Below are 17,683 nucleotides of genomic sequence, written 5' to 3'. Positions count from 1 at the left end.
AATATTTGAATCAGGACATATACAGCAGGGGAAGAAAGAAAAAGAAATTAGAAAGAATCAAAGGCTAGTGTTGTTGTGAGCATAAAATAAGTTAATTGGATTGGAATGAAAAGTAGACAGGGTCAGAGCATGGAGTCCCTTCTAGGTCATAGCAAAGATTTTTGTCTTTCTCCTAGAAGCAATAGGAAGCTATTAAAGGATTTTAAGCAAGAGAAGTGATTTAATTTGATTCATGCTCTGAGGTTTCTATGGCTACAGTGCAGAGAATGGATTGGAGGTGACAACTACACTGAATTTAATCAGGAGTGGACCAGTGCTGATTAAACTCCAACTCTCCACCTGCTCAACTGCTAAACTAGAGCAGTAAATGTTACTAGGGAAAAAAATACAATTATTCTGACTGGTCTCACTTTGAATTTAGGAACACATACCACAGAAAACCACTTTGCACAATTCAGAGAGACCATCATGCTTCACTCATCAATATACTGGTTCAAATGATGCACTGCCTCTTTTTTTTTACTGAAAATTCTACCATACTTTGCCCCTGTCCTTTTTCTCAGTGATAACCCTATTACTTCAGGAAGAAGCAGAAGGAAACAAAATAGAAGTTTCATTTATCTCTGTCCAAATCCACCCGCCAATACCCATCTTCTGTAACCATATTCTCCGCTTCCCTTGTGTTATAAAAAATGGGTGCTCATGCCACCCTGGCCTAAGTCAATTCTTCCTCTTGTACATTGGGATCTAAACTGTATGGAATCTCTTAGCAGGTTCTTGTGGACTTGCTCCTATAACTGTACTTTTTCCAGCAAGGTAAACTTTTCTCACTTTACTTCATTCTCATTACTCATATCATTCCCAGGGAAATATAAATAGGTTATAATTATTACAATGTAATTATCATAATATAATGAACTACCCATATCATATCTGCCTTGTCCTGAATGTCCCTTCAGCTACTGAGCTATTTCTTCATTTCATTTATATTATAAACTCCTTAGAATTTGTTCACTGGTGTTCAGGCCCATGTTCCAAACTCAGGTCTAAGAACAGATAAGTAATGGATATATTATTTAAAAAAAAAAAAAGTACTACTTTATGATTGTCTTAGTCCATTGGTATTGCCATAACCAAAAAAACTATGACTGGGTAATTTATTAACAATGAAAATCTATTTTTCATAGTTCTGGAACTTGGGAAGCCAAAGAGTAAGGTACCTTGGTATCTGGTAGGACTGCCTTCTGCTTCTGAGATGAAGCCTGTTGCTGCATTGTCATATGGCAGGAGGTAGGAGGGCCAAGAGGGGATGAATTCTATGATGTCACGTGATGTAAGAGCAGAAAGGAGTAAACCTACTCCCTCAAACACTTATATAAAGACCTCAATATCCTTAATGATAGGTCTGCCCTCATGTCTTAACCGCATTCTAAACACCCCCAGTTTTAACACTATCTCATTGGTGATGAAGTTTCAAAATGTGAATTTTAGGGGACAGTGTCAGCATTAGTGGTTGTTAATTTCTGTAGAATAAATACTTTCACTGTGAATAATGGGAAGCTACCAAACATAATTTCACTGAATATGCTATTATGAAGAGAAGTCACCTCTCAAGGTCATCTGAGCTATCCCTAGCACACCCCTGGATTTATCTACACTTTTCATCTACCCTTGCCTTTTTATTATTATCATCTCTTGAAAACCTATTTCAGTGAGGTTTTTGTTCCCAACATTTCAGTAAAGCCAGCACGCATATTCCAAATTCAATCTTCATTTTATTCCACTTCCCAACAGCATTTGACATAATTAATCTTTTGTTTGTTTGTTTGCTTGCTTGCTTATTTTTAAGCATTGCCTGTGGTGTCTAGGACTCAAATATTACTTACTCTTCTTGCCTGGTGGCCAGTCCTTCTTAATAACCTACACTGACCTTGTGTATTGAATTGAAATATTTCAGGACTTGGTGTTCTGTAATATCTTTTCTCTAACTGTGCACATTTCTTAAATTAGTTATTTTTGAAGGGACAGTGCCACCTCTCATGAGACATTTTGAGAGCTGAGGAACCAATTTTTTTTCCTCACAATGATGTTGAAAAGTTACTAATATTAAGAGGGTGAGGGTCAGAGACACTAGATATCCAGTAGTGTTATAGAGAATACCACTTCCTGTACACTTTTCAAGTAACTTCCTGGATACTCATGCAAATAAAAATTTCATTTATAATTTTAAAAAATGCAAAGATTTGCATGATTTTAATATACAAATTAAATCTCTAGGACTACAACTACCCTGTAAACTGAAAAAGTATAGGTCTATTGTGTTCACAATTAAACCAAAAGATGGAAAATCTCTTTGTATATGCTTTGAATTGAATTCTATGTCCCCAAAATTCATATGGTAAAGGTCTAACCTACAATGTCATTATGCTTGAAGACAGGGCCTTCACAAAAGTGATTAAGGTTAAATAAAGTTACAAATAAATACAAGGCCCTGATAAAATAAGATTTGTGTTCCTATACAAACAGACAGGAGAAAGTTAGCTCATTCTTCTCTAATATCTTACAGCATGTGCTTACAGAGCACAGTGACAAGTGGCTGTGTGTAAACCAGGAAGACAGACCTCACCAGAAACAGATCATAGTAGTATCCTATTACTGGATTTCCAGTCTCCCAACTGTGAGAAAATAAATTTGTGTAGCTTAAGCCACTTAATCTATGGTATTTGATCATGGAAGTATGAGCAAGACAGAAAAGGAACCAATTCCTTGGTATTTGAATTGTACTTGAAGCTTGCAGTAAGATTGTCTTATTCATGATCTTTCTTTGCATATAGGTTTACATCTACTTCCAGCTTCCAAACTATTAATATACCAATAATCCCCAAATAGAGACCTCTAGCCAAGACCTCTCTATAACTTCCAGAAGCATATATATTTCACATTGCAGATATTTCAGATATTGCAGATATTGAACATTTGAAACAACCCTGCATTGAACAAGTCTATTGACACCATTTCTCTAACAGTATGTGCTCATTTCACATCTCTGTCACAATTGGTAATTCTTAACTACTTCAAAGTCCTTCAGTATATTCTGTTATCAGTGATCTTTCATGTTACTATTATAAGTATTTAGGGGTACCACAAACTGAACCCTACAACACAAAACTTAATAAATGTGTGTATACTATCTGCTCCATTGACCAGGCACACTCGTGTCTCCTTTCCTCTTCTTGGGCCTCCCCATTTCCTGAGACACGACAATATTCAAATTCAGGGCAATTAAAAACATTATAATTACTGGGTGCTGTGGAGCACACTTGTAATCCCAGTAGCTTGGGAAGCCAAGGCGGGAGAATCACAAATTCAAAGCCTGTCTCAGCAATTTAGTGACACTGGGTCTCAAAAATAAACAAACAAACAAATAAAAACATATAATAATAATAAAATTTAAAGGGCTTGGGATGTTGCTCAGTGGTTAATCACCCCTGGATTCAATCTTTGGTACCAAAAAATAAAATAAAAAATCTTATAATTGCCTCTAAGTAGTCAAGTGATATGAAGAGTCACACATCTTATTTTAAATCCAAAAGCTAGAAATAATTGAGCTTAGCATGTCAAAGCAAAGACAAACCAAAAGCTAGGCCTCTCACACCAAATAGTAGTAAGTTTTGAACAAAAATAAGAAGTTCTTGAAAAAAATAAAATAAAAGTGCTACTTCAGTGAACATTTGTATAATAAAAATAATTTAAATAGTCCTACTGCTGAAAAGTTTTAGGGATCTTAATTAAAGATCAAACCAGCCACAACATTCCCTAAATCAAAGCCTAAATCAGAGCAATGTCCTAACTCTCTTCCATTCTATGATGACTCTGAGAGGTGAGGAAGCCACAGAAGAAGTTCAAAGGAAGGAGAGATTGGCTCATGAATATAAGGGAAGGCTCTATCTCCATACAAGTGCTGATAGAGAAGGTGCAGCAAGAAGCTAGAATAGGGCTCGGGTTGTGGCTCAGTGGTGGAGCACTTGCCTAGCATGTGTGAGGCCCTGGGTTCGATTCTCAGCAGCACATAAAAATAAATAAAGGTCCACCAACAACTAATGAAATATTTTTAAAAAAGAAGAAGAAGAAGAAGCTAGAATATAGCTAATGTAATTGATGAGGATGGCGACACTAAACCACAGACTTCCAATGCAGATGATGAAACAGCCTTACACCGGAAGAAGATGCCATCTAGGAGTTTCTTAGCTAGAGAGGGGAAGTCAATTGTCTGGTTTCAAAGCTTCAAAGGACAGACTCACAGTCTTGTGAGGAGCTGATGCAGCTAATGACCTAAAGTTAAAACCAATATTCATTTACTATTCCAAAAATTCCTAGGTCCTTTCAGAGTTATAGTGTCTACTCAACCTATGCCCAGTAAATTGAACAACAAAGCCTGAATGACAGCACATTTGTTTACAACATGGTTTATTGAATATTTTAGGCCCTCAGTTGGGACAAAATGCTCAGAAAAATAAGATTCCTTTCAAAATATTACAGCTCATCGACAATGCACCAAATCACACAAAATTTCTGATGGAGATACACAAGATCAAAGTTATTTGCATACTTGCTAATACAACATCCATTCTGCAACCCACATATCAAAAAGTGACTTCAATTTTCAAGTCTTAATATTTAAGAAACACATTTTTTAAGGCTATAGCTGCCAAGACAGTGATTTTTCTGATAGATCTGAGCAAAGTCAATTCAAACCTTCTGGGAAGGATTCATCATTCTAGATGCCACTAAAACACTTGTGAGTCATGCTAAAGGGCAAAAATATCAACATTATCAGAAGTTTGGAAGAAATTGATTCCAAGTTCCATAGATGACTTCAAGGGCTCAAGACTTCAATAGAGGAAGTAACTACAGATGTGGTAGAAACAGCAACTAGACCAGTTATAAGTGTAGCCTAAAGACACGACTAAATTGCTGTAATCTCAAGGTAAAACCTCCACAGTTGAGGAGTTGTTTCTTATGGATGATCAAAGAAAATGATTTTGTGAGATGGAAACTACTCCTGGTGAAAATTCTGGGAATATTGTTGAAACGTGAACAAAGGATTTAGAATATTACATAAGGATTTGAGAGAATGGACTCCAGTTTTGAAAGAAGTTCAACTATGGGGGAAATAATCCCATCAGATAGCATCAAATAATACAGAGAATTATTTTGAGAAAGAATCAATGGATGTTGTAGCCTTGTCTCACTTTAAGAAATTCCCTCAGCCATCCCTTTAGAAGCATCATTCTGACAATTCAGCAGAAAACAATATCAAAGCAAGACCCTCCACTATTACTTGCTGAACACTCAGATGATCACTATTATTCTTAGGAATAAAGAATATTTAATTAAGGTATGTACATATTTAGACACAATACCACTGTACACATAATACACTAAGTATATTGTAAACATAACTTTGTGTGCACTAGGAAACAAAAAAAAAATTCACAAGACCTATCTTATTTGCTTTATTGCAGTGGTCTGGAACCAAACATGCAATATCTTCAAGGTATGCTTGTATATGCAAATTCCTAAAAACGTCCCTTCTTGGAAATCCAAATATAATATGTACAAAATTGAACTTTCAGTGTCCACTTGTGATCCCCAACATATAGTAGTACTCTCTATATCAACAAGTGGCAGCACTATACATCTAATCAAGCTGAAAATCTTGGAGTCTTCCTTGATTCCTAACCTCTCTTACATTTAAACTCCAATGCATCAACAAAATCTGTCATCGACAATACCTGTAAAATCCACCCATATCTCACTTTCCTTACCGCTAATCACTATTATCTTAAGCTAACTTATCATTTTATCTTACTTGTACTTCAGCAAAAGCTTTCCTCATCTCATCTTCCTATTTCTACTTTTGCCTACTTGTACCCTCTCTGCACGGCATCCAGAGTTACCCGTTCAAAACATGAGTCATATCCTGGCTCAAGTCCTCAACTAGGTTGCCGTTACATTAGAAAAAATAAATAAATAAATAAAAGAAGTCCTGAAAAAGTCCAATAATATACTAAGTGTTTTATTGATTACTAGAAGTCTTCATTGACCAGAATACATGTCTACTCAAAAAGGAACCTTGTCTGCTTTGGTCAGTGCTATATTCCTAGAGGCTAAATAGAGTCTAGAATATAATAAGTATTAAATGTATATTTCATTTTAGTCAAAAATAGCAAATAGCTTAAATATTATCTTTCACAAGTGACTAACCAGTGCAATTCTCTAGGCATACAACAACAACAACATAAAGTACATTTCCAGTTACTCCTTTGTGGCTATAGCTATTGATAGTATATATTTATTATTGTCTTAGACTAATATTTACATAAAGTATGTAAAAGCTTGAAATTTCATATACACAAATATGATTTGTATTATTCAAAGAAGTTAGTCTGCTCTAATTTATTTTAGATATTCTTTTTAACATGGCTTTCAAATGGATACAACATTCAATAGAAACACTATTATATTTTTGCTTTTTTGCATCAACCCAAAGCTCTTCACTATTATATTTAGCACAAGGTAAATGATACAGTTGACTTAAAATATGTTGTAACCATAAGGTAATAGCATTTGTAATTATCATGGTCACATTTTTACTTATAAGAAATACATCAAAAGTCTTTTAAATTATTTTAAACATATAATACATATTATGCTTTAATCTCTTTATGAAAAATCAGCTGAATGATGTCTGAAATATTCCTGGTTTACAAAATTGTAGAAATAAGTAAAAAGAAACAGCTATTGTCTCTTTTTTCTACCTGTTTTTTAACTAAGGCTGCATCTAAGAATATCTGTACTGTTGAGTAATTAATATGATGAGATCAAGTCAAATCCACAATGCTCTGTACCCCATCAAAAATAAACAATATGAAAAATTTTATCCCAGATTCCAAGAAGATCTGTCATACAACAAGTCCTCTATTGCATGTTTATGTACAATTCTTTTCTATCCATTAATTATTGAATATGTCAATGGCAAAATTTTAAATTAGTGTGAAGGTATAATACCTTTGCAGTTGAATTCCATGATCTGTGGAATAAGCTGCTATTTAGACCATTAAAATAACCAAGGTTATAGCATACCTCAGAAAATTTCACAGTAATCACATATAACAAAACTAAGACATTTTTTTAACAGTTAAAATGATGACCAAGTCAATAGGCAATCTAGGACCATATGTTTGCAAATGGAGAACATGATTGATTCTAGAATACCAACAAAAATATTATTTCAATCAAAAGAGAAAACTATTTGGGTAATCTACTCCACTCTCTCATCATTTCAAGAAAAAACCCTCAATGTGCTTGTGGGATTCTAACCAGTGCAATTCTCTAGGCATATCAGCAACAATAACAACATAAAGTACATTTCCAGTTACTCCTTTGTGGCTATAGCCTTGATTGTGTGTGTGTGTGTGTGTGTGTGTGTGTGTGTATACACACTAAAATATATATATTTTCCAAACTTAATGGGTATCTTGCACTCTTAGGGGGCCTCACACTAGAGGCCTAGCGAAAATAAAAATCTAGACAACAAATGTGAAATTTACATGCAACCTTGCTCTGTGTTATGCAGCTCTTCATGATTTCTTGGGAACACTGCAGTATGTGTAGTAAATTTATTTTGGAATAAACATTTATGGGACACTCATAAATCTGCTCTTTATATCCTGTACACTGCACATGCAGAAGGTATATCACCATAGAAAAGTTACAATTAAATATCTCTAAGTAAAACAAACCCACTGATGTTCAAACACCTTAGCACCTTTGATATTTCCTATAACTACTGGTCTTAATACTGAATTCTAATCAATTTTATAATAAAAACCAGTGATCCTGATCTCAGAGTAGTGTTCTCAATTTTCCCTCAATAATTGCAATCTCATTTTTTTTTTAAGGCAGCCAAGTCTTTTTTTGAACGAAAATGTCAGTGGTAGAATTATTTAGGTGTTCTCTGCATGAATGCTTGACATTTTTTTCTAAGCCAACAAGTATTTCAAGTCAACAGTAAAGAAGGTCTACTAATTGAAAAGCATCTGAGTACAACTTTACTCTTTGAATAGAACAATCTTGTTTTCCTTTCAATGGTACAGTACATTAAAATGAAGGTTAAAATTAACATCATTATGTGTTCCTAATAGAGATAATTAAAATAAGTGGTTTTGTAATCATTTATTTTAATAAGCTACTGATAAAAAATAACTTTGAGAAGAAACTTAGAAACAATAGCTAGTAATAAACCATCATGAAGCTTATACTTACCCTTAAATTAAATTAGGTCTTCATTGTTCTTCCAGATGTAGAATTCTATCAATTAGCATTTATCACTGAACTTTATTTCTACTGTACTATAATTCTTACCAGTAAAAAAATTTCCCTCATTCTTTATTTCCCAAGTAGGATCAAAACAATTGTGATTTTATCAACTGATTCTGCTTATACATAACAATATAACATAAGAATGAATACTTCATACTCCAGCATGTTGTTCTACCTATGGACTACCTTGGTCTCTTTTGAATACTACTATATGAACGTTAGCTATTTTAAGCCTGATTTTATGATGTCTAAGACATTAGAGCTCAAAGATCTTGTTAACTTATTTAGGTTTTTATCCATTGAATTTTATGATCCATATTTTCTGATCCTTTAAACTGTTGAATTTCAAGTCATTTAAAGTGCTTTAAAGATAGAGGAATGTATACACACTGCTATTATTTTTTAGCTATATTATATAATCTGCTTATAGCAACTACACTTTTTCTCGTGCCAAAATATTTCTTAATACCCAACATATTATCCTTCCCTGATATTCAAAAGAAACTAGTTCTTTTTTTCCAATGCTTACTTCTTAACTTGTGCTCACAAATCTGCTTCTATTTTCCATCTCTACCCTTCTAGGACTTCCTTCTACTCTGCCTTCAGAATCGACATTTGTTTCTAATTCATCCAAATAGAAGCTTATTAATACCATTTTCATCAGTGTTCTAAAGTCCTCAAAGTCTCCCTAGAATATCAAGGGTTATTCTAATATCTGATGGAGGGAGGAATTAGTACTTTTCACCAGGGTGACCCCAAATGGCTTTTCCATAGTTTTTGCCAAAAGAAAATCTTTGATTTTATTAGGTTGACTATTTTTTGTTGTTGTTGTTTCATGTGAGAGACTTTGCCTTTTGTTTGACTGACTGAAGGCTGATGGAGTCATTATTTCCAATTTTGGTTTAGTCTATACCTTCACTGACTTTTGACAATGCTGTAAATTTCACTTTATTACAAACATATTTTTTATGTACCTGATTTCCAAGATTCAATTCAAATTCTGTCTTCTCTATGAAGTTTCTATTGTACCCTATATAACACCAAATCTATATTTTTCTGATTACAAATATTTTATAGGGTAATTCTTTGCCTAGTGCTTAGCTATAGAACTACTCTAATTTATATTGATATTCATGTTTACACTTTCAATCTTTCCTTCAAAAAACAACTTAAAGCTACCTTGTCAGTCACTGTAGTGGGTCAAAGGAATATATATATGTATATCTTTTATTTAATCAAAACTCTTAATACAAAGTGACCACTGTTTCAAAGATGTTGTGATGTTAATGTATATATAGATTCACTACACAAAAGGTCATGTTAAGGATCAAAACAGCATACTACAGGGACACAGCCACATCAATGTTTATAGTAGTACAATTCACAATAGCTAAACTGTGGAACCAATCTAGATGCCCTTCAATAGATGAATGGATTAAAAAAAAGTGGCATATAAATAAATAAATGGATTAAATAAAAGTGGCATTGTGTAATGGAATATTACTCAGCAATAAAAGAGAATAAAATCATGGCATTTGCAGGTAAATAGATAGAGTTAGAGAAGATAATGCTAAGTGAAGTTAGCCATTCACAAAAATCCAAATGCCAAGTGTTTTCTATGATATAAGAAGGCTGATTCTTAGTGGGATAGGGAATGGAATCATAGGAGGAATAGACGAACTCTAGATAGGCAGAGGGGTGGGAGGGGAAGGGGGGGACATGGGGTTATTAATGATGGTGGAATGTGTTGGACATTATTATCCAAAGTACAAGTATGAAGACACAAATTGGTGTGAATATACTATGTATACAACCAGAGATAAGAAAAATTGTGCTCTATATGAGTAATAAGAATTATAATGCATTCCACTGTCATATATAAAAAATTCGGAAGACTTGTTTTATCTCAGATCAGATGTTGACTATTTTGAGAGTCAATCCTAGCGTGAATTCTAAAATTATGTTTTCTAAAACACATTTCAGCATTCTCACTATTTCCAGTATATCTGACTAGTAGGCAGAAAACTGATTTGCTGATAGTTACTGATATCCAAGGTATTCTAATTAAAAAAAAGGAACTCACAAAAACAAAACTTACATGTCAAAACTGTAGAAGCAAAGAAAGAAATCAGAACAATAGATTGAAACACAAACACTTCTCCTTGCATATTAGTAATTATACAACTTAAACACATGCAAATTATTGCTATGACCCATTATTATCAAAGCACATATATTAACCCTGTATGTTTTACATACCTGTCCAGTCTCCTACTATTTTAAGATGAACCCCAAATGTTGCTTTGGTTTCAGTAGGACACTGAAAAAAATAAATTCTGGAATTAATTCTGATGAATAATTATATATTACCTGACTATGATTTAATCACAACATTCATTTTCATTTATCAGTAAATAATGAGAGAACAGACTTAAATCTATATTGACCCTCATTTCATAAAGAAAAAGCAATGCTAACTCATCAATAAGACACTCTATATTTCTCAAAAACTTATAAATATTTACGTAAAACAATAAAATACATACAATCTGAAATTGTTAGTACATTGTATTTAACTACAAATTGTGCTAAATCATCTTCCAATTAAAATATATAAAAGAAGCCAGGCTTCCTCATAAACCAAGAAATGAATACTAATGATTTCTGTGTATTCTTCTCCAAATATTATTACATACTTCACATTGTGACAAATTAGAGAGAAAAAAAATTCTAAATGTGACATGAACTTGCCATGTCCATTTAAGTATGTTCACATTTAAAATAGTTCTATTTCCTTCCTTCCTTTCATTCTCAAAAGGACTCTCGAGGATACCTGTGGAAGAAAATTAGTTGTGGAACTGGAGGAAAGAAAAAGTGTCTGTGATCCCATACTTAAAAAATCTAGAAAGTATGCAGGTATTCAAAATGAGAAAAAAAAATCAGACCACAATAAATAAGGCAGTAAAGAACCCCCTTTTTTCTAGATTCTTAGCCTTTTATCCATAATTCCAAACCTTAAAAGTTTGAATGATGAATGTATTCATAATCCATTTGGTGGTACTATCACACCTCTGACCTCAACTGATGGAAGACTGAAAATAGGAGACTTATATTTCTTTTTTTAAAATTTATATATGACAGTGTAATGCATTACAATTCTTATTACACACATAAAGCACAATTTTTCATATCTCTGTATACAATATATATTCATACCAATTTTTGTCTTCATACCTGTACTTAGGATAATAATGACCATCACATTCCACCATCATTAATAACCCCATGCCTCCTCCCTTCCTCTCCAACCCCTCTGCCCTATCAAGCATTTGTCTATTCCTCCCATGATTCCAGTCCCTATCCCACTAAGAATCAGCCTCCTTATATCAAAGAAAACACTTGGCATTTGGATTTTTGCAAATGGCTAACTTCACTTAACATTATCTTCTCTAACTCCATCCATTTACCTGCAAATGCCATGATTTTATTCTCTTTTATTGCTGAGTAATATTCCATTGTGTAAATATGCCACATTTTTTAATCCATTCATCTATTGAAGGGCATCTAGATTGGTTCCACAGTTTAGCTATTGTGAATTGTGTTACTATAAACATTGATGTAGCTATGTCCCTGTAGTATGCTGTTTTTAAGTACTTTGGGTGTAGACTGATTATCAAAATGACCATACATCCAAAGCACTATACAGATTTAATGCACTTCCAATCAAAATCCCAATGACATTTGTCATAGAAATAGAAAAAGCAGTCATGAAATTCATCTGGAAAAATAAGAGATCCAGAATAGCTAAAGCAATCCTTAGCAGGAAGAGTGAAGCAGGTGGCATCACTATACCAGAACTTAAATTACACTACAGAGCAATGGTAACTAAAACAGCAATGATATTGACACCAAACAGACTGGTAGACCAATGGTACAGAATACAGGACACAGAGACTAACCCACAAAATTACAATTATCTTATATTAGACAAAGGTGGCAAAAACATACATTGGAGAAAAGATAGCATCTTCAACACATGGTGCTGGGAAAGCTGAATCCATATTCAACAAAATGAAATTGAACCCCTATCTCTCACCATTCACAAAACTTAACTCAACATGGATCAAGAACCTAGGAATTAAACCAGAGACTCTGCGTCTAATAGAAGAAAAAGTAGGCCCTGATCTCCATCATGTTGGAGGAGGCTCATATTTCTATATAATAATTCACACAGAATTATTATCCTAAAGAATTACCAATTTGTTTACAAATGTTGACTCACTTATTGAAAGTTTTAAGTAACATATAGAACATGTATACCATTTAAAGACCATGAATAATTATGAATTATGAAAAAACATTTAACTTAAGGGTTTTGTATTAAGAGCTTATCTGCCTGTGGTGACTCAGTGTTATTTAAGTGGCATTTACCAGACCTGGTGCTATTTTACTTCCAAAATCTCACAATAACCTTGCAGAGCTACCTTATATTAAAGAAGTAATTGAGACTGAAAAGGAATTAAATTTACAAGATCATACAACTAGACAAGATGGAATTTAGACTAGATCTATTAGACTACATGGTTTTTAACTGTGGCAAGCCATTGTCTTCATTAAAGTAAAGATAGGGAATAGAAGTGAGGATTACATAAAAAATCAAAAGAGAAGAAAAAAGATACTTGTTAAATAATGGTAGAATGTATGTAAAACAATATAAATCAAGGATAAATGGGAGGTATTGAAACAAAGATGAAAGAAAATGGCAGTGTTCTGATAGGCCTCATGATTATATAAAGAAAATTCAAGACCTCAGAGCCAACTGTGTTGACCAATTGATGTGGGTCATTTAAGATTGCTCTATGAAAAGGAGATTAGAAGAAAATAATACTTTGTAGATAGGTCAACAACTCATTAAAGAGTAAAAGAAGTTTGTAAATCAATGAAAACATTCAATAAAAATGTAGATATTAACCATCTGCTCAGAAAAAATTATAAATTAACTAAAAGCATATGACCTATATTGAAGGAGGGGAATTAATATAGCATGGAATTTCCAAACTACTACTTTAAAAATCAGGTTTTCTGATAGGATTATTACTGGTAACAGTAGTAAGAGACACAAGACAATTAAAATGTTTTAAATGATATTTGAAACATCATTAATACTAATTTAATTATAATTTGCACTTATAATTATGATTCTGTATTTAATTTATATTCTCTGTATTAGTAGCTCTGATAGTAACCAGTTTAGTCATTAGTAAATTTCCAAATAAAATTATATCTATAAATACTATCTACCATTTTTATTTCATACTATTTAAAGCTGACCAAAACCTTCCAGTAATAAAATTTGTAGCTTGCAGAAAGCAAGAATCTCAATAGAGTTCTGAACTGTCAATCTGATTACCCAAATGTCATTTGATATTTCCTTCATTGGAAACTAGATCTTAAGTTATGTAATGTGCCAGGTGCAGTGGCATACAACTATAATCCCAGCAGCTCAGGAGGCTGAAGTAGGAGGTTTGCGAGTTCAAAGCCAGCCTCGGCAACTTAGTGAGGCCCTAAAAAACTTAGCAAGACCTTGTCTCTATATAAAATATAAATAAGGGCAGGAGACGTGGCTTAGTGGTTAACCTGAGTTCAATCCCTGGTAGCAAAAAATAACAAAAGAAAGAAAAGAATGTAATGTAAGCCAAGAAGATATCAGAATGGAGGACAAAAAAGATTTATCATTGTATGTGATTTGGTGTACAGCTGGCTTTAACTTAATCTCATAGTGAATTCTAAAAGAAAATATACATTTCACCAAATAGTCACATCTGTTCCATGCCTTCACTGCAGACATTGCAAAAGGTAATTGCATATAATGTTTAACATCCCCTCAGGTCTCATAGGAGACTGCAAATCTTCCTCTCCAATGTGTTGGATGAATCTATATACATAGCTTCAGAGACTGGTCTAATTTTTAATGCATAAAAATGGTAGACTAGCCTTTGAAGCTAGTCTAATTTTTAATACATAGAACAAAATGTTTTTCTCTCAACTTCTTAGGAATTATGTCTCTGTATGTCACTGATCCTTCTCTCAACTAACTAGAATTTAAGAGACAGATCTTAATACATTTTTACTTAGGGATATCAACACATATTTGAAAGGGCCTTCTACAGAAAAACATAAAGAATGAATTTAGCATGTATGGTATGAAAATAATGAATGAAGATCTTTCTTAAAATTTCATTTTATTACCTGTGCACAAACAATATTCAGATTCACTAATGTCTAAACCATAGTGTCCTGATTCTCAAAATCTTTCTCACTGATATTGTAATAGTATGGAAAACTTCTCCAAGAGAAGAAATAATAGAAATGTTGATATATATTTTTTCTCCTAGAACATTAAAAAAGAAATATATGCTCATGACAATTTTCAGTTAAAAATTATGGGAAAATGTGTGGTTAAGTTCACATTAAGATAAAATGGATGATATTTACAAGTTTCTCTTTATTAAAAAAATATTTGAAGAGAATAGATAACAAGCTACTAGAAATATTAACTGCTGGGAAGTAAAATTGAAGACAGAGAAAATGAGAGCTCACATAATTATTTCATATACTTCTATTTTTAATTATAGACCATTGTTGTCTATAATTTTAAAATATTTTAAAATTTTAAGTTACATGTAGACATTAATACATTACTGAGTTTGGAAACTTCAGTTTCCTAGATGCAGAATATGGAGTGTGTAGGCCCCAATAGATTCATCAAATACATAGCACCTAAGCTTAAAGACAGAAGAAATGAAGAATGCCAAAATTGATCTGTAATGATAAACCTATAGGAACATATATTTTTATACCTTAGTTAAAATAATCTTTCCTGTCCAATTATTTGTTCAATATGGCATTGAGTTTTTAATATGCAGAAATGACTAGTGACTTCATAATAGTCTCACAAAAATATAAAAAGATATTGCATAACTCATATTTGGGAATTAATATAAAAATGATATTGCTGCACAAAGATTCCTTCAACATGGAAAAGTAATTTAACAGCTGCAATGCTTTCATTTGTACATCAAGAGCCTTGAAATAATAACTAAAACTGATTCAAAATAACAACATCTAAATTTTCATGTAACCAAATTTGTTAAATCAGATAAAACAATCACATAATATGGCATTCTTTAATAATTTTTGTCAGGTCTTCAATTTAACTTTTTTTCCAAGCTTTAGTTTCATTTTTCTGCTATCTCCTAGACATATCTACCTGAAATTCACTTTAAATTTAATAGAATTGCTGTTAGCTCTCAAATTATCTTCTTCTTCTTAATCTCCTATACCTGGAAATGGATCCTACATCCTTTTCAGAACAGAGGCTCAAATATCATAAAAATTATTACTTATTTTTATTGCTACCAGCATTCAATCAATTCTCAATTCCTTTCATATAATATCCCCAAAGAAAATGTCCACAGCAATCATCTATTGATCAATCCTTTTTGCCCTCTTTAGAAAAACACACATGTTCTTTTCTTTCTTCTGGCCAATAGCCAAACACATCTTGTCACAGAAAATGGGAAGCTGAAGCACCAAACCTTGATTCTTGTGGCCTAACAAAAGGAAATTTCAAGTCAGGTATGAAAAGCTAAGCAAGAGAACCTTATTATAAATGAAAGTCAAGTAAGGTTCAAGCAAAAAGTACTCTTGAAAAAGAGTGGGTCATCTCTGAGCAGAGAACGACAATGAAAAAAGTGCTATCTTCAAATTTATTGCTGTTGTATGATTGCCTTGAGAAATGGGATCTACCTTCTGCACTCTGAAAATCAGGTGTTCATCTAACTCCTTCTTCACAACTGGCAGTAGAGGTTTTGATCCTAATAAGTCCTCTGAGGAATTGTCATGGTGACCATTCTATTCAGGGGAGTTTCATCTACAAGTCAATCCTATGTTAATGTGGGTACTGGAGTCACTGGCAAACAGAACTTACCTTAGTGTGCCTGTGTTTCTAAAGAAATGTATATTCTGAAATACATTGAGAAGCCTATATTCATAAAACCTAACTTTACCATGACCCCAACAGATCCTATCAGGAATTAATCCCACTGACCTTTCTTTCTTGACGTATTTTTTTTTTAAATGTCTTGGTTGTAGATAGACACAATATCTTTATTTTATTTATTTATTTTTATGTAGTGCTGAGGATTGAACCCAGTGCCTCATGCTTGCAAACAAGCACTCTTACACTGAGCCACAACCTTAGCCCCTCTTGACATATTTCTTACCTGTTTATTTCTATCTGTTTATTCTCAAAGTTTATGCACATGCTATTTTCTATAAGTTATTCAGTTATTCATTTACTTCTAAAGTAATTTTTTTTTAAATCTGTGATCCTGGCTTAGTATTGGTTTGCATTCCACTGCTCATTACTACCACCTAACAATTTGTTCCAGATTTTTTTGCCTTTATATTCCATCCTTAACCTTCATCCATTTTAATCCTGGATGAACCATCTCTTACTATTGAATACATTTTCCTGTCCTTTTCATCTCCTTACTTAAAGCTTACTCATTTAGAATGACTTCATTTACATTTTTCATGTTGACCTTTGGCAACTCTTTCAGACTTATCTCAAATGTCACTATTTTATGAAAATTTACTGAATTTCCCTACTAGTAAAATTCTTCACTTTTTAGGCCCTCAGATTACTTATTTGATTTTTATAACAAATATTGTAGTCAATCTCTATTTTACATAATTTTTTCATATTCATAAATTATTATCATATGTTCCATAGCACCCTATACATAAAGGATGTCAAGAGAACAAATAAATATCAGTTGAATAAAATAAGTGTCAGTTGAATAAAATAGATAATCTTTGAAAAAAATTAAAGAGTTAACCTGAGAATAAGTAAGTACTTCACAGGTAGACAATTCCATAATTTATTCATATACTCTAGAAATATTTATTGAATGTCCAAAATGTTCATGAGACTGTGTTAGGAGCTCACATAATTTCACAAATGAGAAGTGTTCTAAAAGCATTAGAGGATATGTATATAATTTGTGTATTTATCTTCAAGTCCCTCAAGAAAAGAACACTAAAATAACCACTTGGAAGATATAAAAATACAAACAACAATGACAAAGATAATACAGGGAGTGATAAGAGAGATGCAAGAAATTTTTGAAAAGTGCAGTGTGGGGAAGATTGTGGTTTTGCTGAACAAAACATATGAAGCTGAAATCCCAATGCCTTCAAAAGGCAATCACTGTGAAGCAAGCCCATCTTTCCA

General features: G+C 32.8%; 1 protein-coding gene across 2 annotated transcripts in view; it reads right to left on the bottom strand.

Annotated features, from left to right (window-relative positions):
* Nox4 (NADPH oxidase 4) overlaps positions 1-17,683 on the bottom strand; it is a 159,761-nt gene that overhangs the window by 44,940 nt on the left and 97,138 nt on the right. For both annotated transcript variants that reach the window (XM_076843892.2, XM_076843893.2), the window contains exon 12: positions 10,645-10,705. In XM_076843892.2, the coding sequence (XP_076700007.2) occupies positions 10,645-10,705 (61 nt within the window). The remainder of the gene's footprint in view (positions 1-10,644; positions 10,706-17,683) is intronic.

Source organism: Callospermophilus lateralis, chromosome 2, assembly GCF_048772815.1.
Source record: "Callospermophilus lateralis isolate mCalLat2 chromosome 2, mCalLat2.hap1, whole genome shotgun sequence".
Taxonomy (NCBI): domain Eukaryota; kingdom Metazoa; phylum Chordata; class Mammalia; order Rodentia; family Sciuridae; genus Callospermophilus; species Callospermophilus lateralis.
This window is presented reverse-complemented; position numbering and strand designations above follow the sequence as displayed.